This window comes from Brassica rapa, chromosome A08 (assembly GCF_000309985.2).
Source record: "Brassica rapa cultivar Chiifu-401-42 chromosome A08, CAAS_Brap_v3.01, whole genome shotgun sequence".
Lineage (NCBI taxonomy): Eukaryota > Viridiplantae > Streptophyta > Magnoliopsida > Brassicales > Brassicaceae > Brassica > Brassica rapa.
Window position 1 is genome coordinate 11,487,796 of NC_024802.2, and position 8,660 is coordinate 11,496,455.

At 35.7% G+C, this 8,660-nt stretch overlaps 2 protein-coding genes and 1 long non-coding RNA gene across 4 annotated transcripts; 2 read left to right on the forward strand and 1 right to left on the reverse strand.

Moving 5' to 3' along the window:
* Positions 1–68: 68 nt before the first annotated feature.
* Positions 69–1,611, forward strand: LOC103834114 (glycine-rich protein A3). The gene is made up of 3 exons (XM_009110172.3): positions 69–198; positions 444–733; positions 979–1,611. Exons 2-3 carry the CDS (start codon positions 472–474, stop codon positions 1,272–1,274), a joined length of 558 nt encoding a protein of 185 aa, XP_009108420.2. The 5' UTR covers positions 69–198; positions 444–471; the 3' UTR covers positions 1,275–1,611.
* Positions 1,323–3,229, reverse strand: LOC117127220. The gene is made up of 2 exons (XR_004450066.1): positions 2,828–3,229; positions 1,323–2,139 (listed from the first exon to the last, which is right to left on the reverse strand). It is a non-coding gene; the product is annotated as an uncharacterized LOC117127220 (long non-coding RNA).
* On the forward strand, positions 2,657–6,593 carry LOC103834115 (ABC transporter E family member 2). Of its 2 annotated transcripts, XM_018653821.2 has the most exons (13): positions 2,657–2,906; positions 3,439–3,555; positions 3,727–3,812; positions 3,894–3,991; positions 4,077–4,194; positions 4,280–4,369; positions 4,485–4,789; positions 4,851–5,046; positions 5,117–5,302; positions 5,385–5,654; positions 5,737–5,982; positions 6,076–6,210; positions 6,324–6,593. In XM_018653821.2, exons 2-12 carry the CDS (start codon positions 3,453–3,455, stop codon positions 6,193–6,195), a joined length of 1,818 nt encoding a protein of 605 aa, XP_018509337.2. In that variant the 5' UTR covers positions 2,657–2,906; positions 3,439–3,452; the 3' UTR covers positions 6,196–6,210; positions 6,324–6,593. The 2 variants fall into 2 exon arrangements, with proteins under 2 accessions (XP_018509337.2, XP_033132656.1); XM_033276765.1 differs by having other exon boundaries at positions 2,795–2,911; positions 3,436–3,555; positions 6,076–6,593.
* Positions 6,594–8,660: the final 2,067 nt, after the last annotated feature.

Below are 8,660 nucleotides of genomic sequence, written 5' to 3' on the forward strand. Positions count from 1 at the left end.
ATTTTGTGATTAGGGACTAAGAAGACAATAAAAATACTATATAGAAGAAATACACTTGTTCAAAAATGGTAACGCGTTAAAATAATTAACACTTTAACGCAGACGTAGGCTCACCTAATCCATCCATATATACGGACATAACCGATCATCTTTCTTCTGTTCCAATTCGTTCCGAAACAATCTTCTCAATTCCTTTCGGTAAATATTTCTCAATCAATCGTACTCTTTATACATGATCCTTCGTATTTTAAAATGCTCAATCGAATCGTATGACATACTTTATTTTTTTCGTTTATGTATGATCGAATCGAGTTTCTTCGTCGTTGAAATGATCTCTGCTTTTTGTATTTAGATCTATATCGTTCATAACAAGATAACATGTGATCCATAGAGAACCAAAGTTACATGATCTTTGATCCTGATGGGTTTCAAACTCTTTGTAGGTTATTATAATCTGAGTTTAAAAAGAAAATGGGAGGAGGTAAAGACAAGCATCATGACGAGCAAGACAAAGGGTTTCATGGGTTTCCAGGAGGTGGACATCATTACCCACCCGCTCCTGGAGGTTACCCACCCGCTGGATACCCTCCTCAACAAGGGTATCCTCCAGCTGGAGGCTATCCACCTGGTGCTTACCCACCCGGTGCTTACCCTCCTGGGCCTGGAGGTTATCCTCCTGCTCCGGGTCACGGTGGCTATCCTCCTGCAGGCTATCCTGCTCCTCACCACTCAGGTAAGAAAAAAAAAAACAGTATCCCTGTTGAAGTGCTCTCCTTTATTGTTTGTATCACGCTTTTCAAATGCTGTGTCAAGTTTTGAAGGCTTAATAATTGGTGAGATGGTTTATAAAATGTTGATGTTTGAATAGGCTACTGCAAAGGGTTGTCCTTGTAGTTTGCTAGATCATCGACCTGTTACGTTTGGATGGTATCAGGAACCATAGCTTGTAACAACCTTTATTTTGTTTTGTTTCATCAGGACACTCTAGTGGTGGACTCGGAGGTATGATCGCTGGTGCAGCTGGTGCAGCGGCAGCAGCCTATGGAGCACACCACGTTGGTCATGCATCACACAACCCTTACGGCCATGCAGGCCACGGAGGATTTGGCCACGTTGGCCATGCCTCTCATGGGTATGGTGGTCATGGTCATGGTCATGGTAAATTCAAGCACGGAAAGCATGGAGGCAAGCATGGAGGCAAGTTCAAGCATGGAAAGCACGGGAAACATGGTATGTTTGGAGGAGGAGGAGGCAAATTCAAGAAGTGGAAGTAATCTAAAGAAACCACCCTTTCATTCTCTCCTCCAGTAGTCTCATTTACCTGACCGATGTTTTCTAATAATCCCCTCCAAACACATTATATATTAACTATATCGGTTTAGAGATTACTGGTTCAGAGGAAATAAATGGAGAGTGGTAGTATAATGTAAACCTTATGGTATCTGCAGAAGAGGTTTCTTCAATCTCTTAATAGCAGATGCCCTGAAACTTATCTATAATTTGGTTTTATAATTGACATTTTGTGTTTGTTTGGTTCTTTTTTTTATTCCAACTCTTTTAATGTTTGATGACTTGATGTTGATGAAGTTTTCAAATTATATTATATGCCTACTGTAGATACTGATATTGTGTTGAACTTTTTACTTGGCCTTTTTCTAAAGTTTTGGTCGTCCTATGATTCTATGAAGTCCAAAGTCTTTAAATATAAGCATGTCTTAACAAGTGTCTTCTTGTAGAAGATCTGCATATTCAAAGAAAACTCTCCTTTTCTGTATTTTTGAGAAAGATTAAAACGCTCTGTTTAAGTCCCTTCTAACTAAATTAATGTAATAAGAACGACTAGGTAGCCAATTGAAACTGATGTAATAGTAAACTCAAACCGGACCTGTACCAGGAGCCCCTTCTAAGCATTGATTATTATAGTCATTTCCAACGGCTGTGTCTTGCTTGTCATCAGAAAGTTTTACTGCTCCTTTTGAGACATCATCAGTCTTTGCTTCCACTCCTGTCTCATCTCTCCCTTTTGTTCCTCAAGTCAGATTCATTCTAATCCATGGAGGTAGCTGTTTCATACTAGAATCTCCACCTTCCAAGTTCCAATTTGACATTTTCTTTTCTGTCACCAAGGGCAACCTCAACCTAACAATATGTACGTTGTAAGAGATCAAACTATAACCAAAATGAAATAGGATGCAAGGAAAACTTGACAACATGCTAACTTGTTCCTTGTTAGGGTTCTACTAAGCTTTCTACTAAGCTTTTCTTGCACAACATTTATTGATCTGTGGAATAACAAAAAAAAAACTTCTACTTGAGCTGCTTAGTTCTTGGAACAGATTCTTCCATTTCAGCACCAAACGTATTTTGTATTCTTGATTTAACCTTTTTTAAAGAGACCTAATCATTTATAAATTATAACATACATTAAACGTATATAGTATAATATTTACAATAGAATTTAGAAATAATAAAAATTAAAATGATTTTTATTTTTAGGATTTTCTAATATAATCTACTAATTATCATAATTTATTAGAAGTGTCAAATCGGTTAAAACCGAATCAAAAACCGAATCGATTTGATAATATTGAATAAACCAAATGAATGTTATTTTTAAGAAATTGCAGTACATGTGGTTCAGTGTATAAACCGATCAAACCGAAGAAACCGATTAGTTTAAATATATAAGTAGCAAAATACAAATAATCACAAAATATTAAATAGTAGTATAAAATTTAGATAGATAAATAGTATAACTTGACCAACCCAAGCCCAGTGAAAAGCGAATCGGGTCAAACCTGTGGGGATTAATTCTGAAAACCCTTACCTCGCTTTTCTTTGGGTCAATTGGGCAAAGCGTAACTCTCAGGCGCGTGTGCTCTCCACTGGTTTATCGATCATCTCAGGTTCTAATCTCGAATTATCCTTCTTCTTTTTTTTTTGTCGTAGTTGGATAGTTTCATTTCATGTTCAGATGATTTTCGATAGCGTCACCTGGATAGGTTTTGAGGGGTGTTCGATGTTTGATTCTCGATTTATCCGCAGATATGTTTTACATATGGGACTGTATCAAAAGTGCCAACCTTTCTTTTAAAATATCTGTAATTTCAATTTAAAAAAAAATCAGATTTGTCCCTTTTCTATCACTCTTGTCTACGTTTGTAGCAGATTAGGTGAATTTGGAATGTAGTTTCTACACTTTCGGTAATGAATAATTTGGAGTGTCTTAGTGAGTAACCAAATCATTGTTGGTGCTTCTCTGTAGTTGTAGATTCATTTGGTGCTTGTTCTTAAGCGATTAGTCTTCATTTTGATGCCACAATAGTAGTTTCCGCAAGTTGTCCCATTAAAACCAATATTGTTCTGTTATCCGATTCTGTAGACAATATGTTGAATCTTTGTTAGGCAGTTAAACTATGGAGTTTATTTGTTATGTAGACATTTTCTGAGAGATGGCAGATCGATTGACACGTATTGCAATTGTGAGTTCGGACCGTTGCAAGCCTAAGAAATGTCGCCAAGAGTGCAAGAAGAGCTGTCCTGTCGTCAAGACAGGTGCTTCTTTCTCTTACTCCAAAAATTGAATTGGTTGTTTGTCGTTACTCATTGCATATGCCTCGTAACTGCATTCCAATTAGTGAAGACTTTACTGTCTTGTTGTTTTTGTTATATCATTCTAAATATTTCAGTGCCTTTCTTAATAAATTTAACCAATGTACATCACAGGAAAACTTTGTATTGAGGTGACTGTTGGTTCCAAGCTTGCTTTTATCTCTGAGGAGTTGTGCATCGGTTGCGGTATTTGTGTCAAGGTATCTTGTCTGCATACATGCTATCTCTGCATACCAAATAACCAAACCTGGGAAACTAAATACTTTCTGTTGTCTTTGCAGAAATGCCCATTTGAAGCTATTCAGATTATCAATCTTCCCAGAGACTTGGAGAAAGATACGACCCATCGCTATGGGGCCAACACTTTCAAGTTGCACAGGTTTGCTTATCTACTCCAGTTTCTTTTTAGAAAATTGATTCTTCTGCTAGTGTGATGACAATGTAATCTCTGTCTTTATTTCCAGGCTGCCAGTTCCAAGGCCAGGGCAAGTCCTAGGGTTGGTTGGCACCAATGGTATTGGAAAATCAACCGCTCTGAAAATTTTGGCAGGGAAGCTCAAACCAAACTTAGGCCGTTTCACTGTAATAGTCTTTCCTGAGTTTTATCTGAAGATTGCATCTCTTGACTTGTTGATTTTTCTTATTATGTATTTTCCTTATTTTGCAGAATCCTCCAGACTGGCAAGAAATCTTGACTCACTTCCGTGGGTCAGAACTTCAAAACTACTTCACCCGTATTCTAGAAGATAATCTGAAGGTATAATAGTGTTAATTGACCTTAAAAGTTGTTTCCTGAGGGTGCCTATGTGTTCATTTGATGACACAAGGTGTGTTTTTTAATGACACAAGATGTGACTCCGTGTCCATGACAGGCCATTATAAAGCCTCAGTATGTGGACCACATCCCAAAGGCTGTTCGAGGCAATGTTGGAGAGGTCCTTGACCAGAAGGACGAGAGAGACAAGAAGGCAGAGCTCTGTGCTGATCTGGAGCTGAACCAGGTCATTGATCGTGCTGTTGAGAATTTGTCTGGTGGTGAGCTGCAGAGGTTTGCCATCGCTGTTGTTGCCATACAAAACGCCGAGATTTACATGTTTGATGAGCCGTCTAGTTACCTTGATGTTAAGCAAAGACTTAAAGCTGCTCAAGTTGTTCGTTCTCTCCTGAGGCCTAACAGGTTTGATATTTTCATCTCCTGATTGTCTTAGAATAAGATGCTGACAATGTTTTGCTTTTAGCTACGTCATTGTGGTGGAGCATGATCTCAGTGTTCTGGACTACTTGTCGGATTTCATTTGCTGTCTGTATGGGAAACCAGGAGCCTATGGTGTCGTGACTCTCCCTTTCTCTGTCAGAGAAGGGATCAACATTTTCTTGGCTGGGTTTGTCCCCACTGAAAATTTACGTTTTAGAGATGAATCGCTGACCTTCAAGGTAAACTTTTTTGATTGTTCTTAATGGTAACCAACATAATGTCCTTAATGGGTTCTTATTTTGTTGGAAGGTTGCTGAGACTCCACAAGAAAGTGCTGAAGAAATACAGTCGTACGCTAGGTACAAATACCCTACGATGACCAAAACTCAAGGAAACTTTAGGTTGAAAGTGACGGAAGGTGAATTCACCGACTCTCAGATTATTGTAATGCTTGGGGAGAATGGTACAGGGAAGACAACCTTTATCCGAATGCTGGTATTCTCTTGCTCCGTTATATCCTCTCTTCTTGGTTAATTGTCTGTAAGTGCTAGACTTCTAAACTTGGTAATTTCTGCAGGCGGGTTTGTTGAAACCTGACGAAACAGAAGAATCAGACATAGAGATACCAGAGTTCAATGTTTCTTACAAGCCTCAGAAGATCAGCCCCAAGTTTCAGAATTCAGTTAGACACTTGCTACACCAAAAGATTCGAGATTCTTACATGCATCCTCAATTCGTGTCGGACGTGATGAAACCACTTCAGATTGAGCAGTTGATGGATCAAGAAGTTGTCAATCTCTCTGGAGGAGAGTTGCAAAGGGTTGCATTAGCTCTGTGCCTCGGAAAGGTCAGCATTTTGTTAACATAGCAGTTTTGTCTTGGTCTCAGTGATCTCATGCATACACAAACTTGGAATTGAATTTCTACAGCCTGCGGATATCTACCTGATCGATGAGCCGAGTGCGTATCTGGATTCAGAGCAACGTATTGTGGCTTCTAAAGTCATTAAGCGGTTCATTCTCCACGCAAAGAAAACTGCATTTATAGTCGAGCATGACTTTATAATGGCAACATATCTCGCAGATCGAGTCATTGTCTATGAAGGACAACCATCCATTGACTGTATTGCAAACTGTCCTCAATCACTGCTCAGTGGAATGAATTTGTTTCTATCTGTAAGTCTCATATTCATCTCTTAGCTGCACTGTGGGGACAAGAAAAAAGGAACTTTATGTTTGGTGCTAATGATTTTACATTTATGTCTGCAGCATCTGAACATCACATTCAGAAGAGATCCCACCAATTTCAGACCAAGGATCAACAAATTAGAGTCGACTAAAGACAGGGAGCAAAAGTCTGCTGGCTCGTACTATTACTTGGATGATTAAGACGTCTATCATGAGGTTCTTAATCTCTAAAATCCAATCTTTGTCTTAACAATCACACAGCATTTTATGGAGAGCCAATTTCTGAAATGTTTGTTTGTGTCTCGTTGATTTCCTTTGTGGATTCACAGAACATAAGAGGCATGGTCTGGATAAAAACATTGTAATGATATTTGATCTATGAGTTGGGGATGCTCTGTGTTCCTTGCCTGTTTCTCTTCTCAAGCTTTTGATTATTTGTTCATCAGTTTTGCTTCTCAGGTTTTTCATTAACTGAGTAATAGTAGTTCCTAAATTTTCTTAACCTTTATTGGCTTTTGTACTTTCTGAGTTGTTTGTTTTCTGTTGTAATGATATTTACTTTGGATTTTGCAAGGAAGGTACTCTGCCTATTGTTCTTACTGCTTCTCACCACAGCCTAAAGTATTCACTCACATAGTTAAAATTTCAAAAAACACCATCCAACACTAATGTCAATAATACTAACCAGGGAGCTCCTTCCAAACCTCTTAAACCAACTTATGTAGTTGACAATGAGATGTAGTTAGATGCACTGGCGGTTTCATTTCAAACAAAACGTATGCAACTTCTTTCTTCAACTTTGTGTCTCCATGATAGTTACAAGCACTTAGCAAAGTACCCCCATACACCTGCTTTCTGTGATTCTCCGATCCCTTTGATGAACTCATGAGCTTCTCTTAGCTTCCCTGCCTGGCCAAGCATGTCAACAATGCAAACCCGATAATCGGTAACTGGTTTCACCCGTTAGGTTGTAATAACTAACTAGATTTTGACCCGCGCAGGCGCGCGGGTGTATATTTTGAAAAATATGTTGATATTTGTTTTTCATGTAATTATTAGGATTTGAAAAAATGAATCCGAGGAACATAACCGATACCGATCCAAAGATATAGTACCAAACCCAAACATAAATTGATTAAATATTCTAATTATTCAAAATTTTGTTATTTAGAGAACCGAATCTGATCCGAACCGAAGTATTTGGGTATCCGAATTTATCTAAAAATAGATTTATATACTTATATATATTAATTATTTTTAGATTTAACGTATATAAAACATCAAAAATGATACTTTTAAATTGGTTTAAATACTTGAAAATATATATAGATAGTCAAAAGTAAATATCTGAAATAGTTAAAGTATACTCAAATCACTAAAAATACTTAAAATAATTATTGATTTCGTATCCAAAATTTTAAATCAAGCCAATTGATATGTTAAGTTTAAGTATTATGACATATGTTATTCAAATTTATACGTAATATATTATTTTATTTATACATTTTGAGAAATATAAAATATATAATGATTTAAGACTTTAAAAATAGTTTAAATTAGTTATCCAAACCCAAACCAAACCCGCAAAGATCCAAATCGAACTCAAACCAAAATTTAGAAACATTCTAATAAGGCTGAAATCTTTGACCCCGAAAACCCAAAATACAAACCGATCAGAACTAAACCCGTATGAGTATCCAAAAGCCCATCCCTAGTCATTATTATATATCGTATTTTATCATCATATAATTAATCGTATTTTATATGTACCATCATATAAGTAATCATATAATTAATAGTATTTTATACATACCATCATATAAATAATTACATATATTATATTTTTAAAACTTAATATGAAATATGAAAACCATAATTTGAGTTGGTATTTCAAATTGGGCTTTGTATTATGTTTTTCTTATATATATTGACAATATTTTTTTATAATGGTTATTGAAAAATAGTTTAGTAAAAATCTATTTTTGAATATATGTATATTTTTGAATCAATTTTTGATATAAATCAAATTTGAATTATTATTTTGATTTGAAATATGTATATAAAGTTTAAATTTTGTTTTATGGTTAGTTTAAAAATTTTTTTTTTAGGGAATTAGATTGACCCATTTTGGTATATTTTAAAAGTGGCCTAGATAACTTTCAATTTAAAAAAAAAACATAAGCCCATTACTTTTTTTCTTAATATTAATATCCTTGTTTTCAAACAAAAATATTTTTTTTTTAAAGACTGCAATCCATGTTTCCAAACACTCCAAATTTTTAAAAGTCCTATTCAAGTCTCCAAACACTCCAATTTTGTACTTGAGTTTTAATAAGATAGATATCTTAGACCTTCCGACTATAGACATTATATACTGTGATTTTCAACTGGGTTTTTCATTGGGTCTAATTCACTGGGCTTTTTTTAAATATAAGAATGAATCTTAAATGAGAAATTTTGAAGTAATGTGGATAAAATCGATTTAACTAACACGACCGAAGCGTTTTGCTTATATTTAACTATCTTTTTTTTTAGTTAGTCTTTATCATTTCAAATAAAATCTGCCATCGTGATGAATTGAATCAAATTATTTATTTCAGAATTTTATTTTACCACTTTTGCTCGACTATTTTTGTTTAAATCTTAGTTAGTGTTTATCTTTTCTG

Bases quoted from the DNA above. Each gene is read 5' to 3' on its own strand.
- LOC103834114 (XM_009110172.3), top strand. From the start codon at position 472: ATGGGAGGAGGTAAAGACAAGCATCATGACGAGCAAGACAAAGGGTTT. The intron at 734-978 runs GTAAGAAAAAAA...TTGTTTCATCAG, and splicing joins TCCTGCTCCTCACCACTCAG to GACACTCTAGTGGTGGACTC.
- LOC103834115 (XM_018653821.2), top strand. From the start codon at position 3,453: ATGGCAGATCGATTGACACGTATTGCAATTGTGAGTTCGGACCGTTGC. The intron at 4,195-4,279 runs GTAATAGTCTTT...CTTATTTTGCAG, and splicing joins CAAACTTAGGCCGTTTCACT to AATCCTCCAGACTGGCAAGA. The intron at 4,790-4,850 runs GTTTGATATTTT...TTTTGCTTTTAG, and splicing joins TCTCTCCTGAGGCCTAACAG to CTACGTCATTGTGGTGGAGC.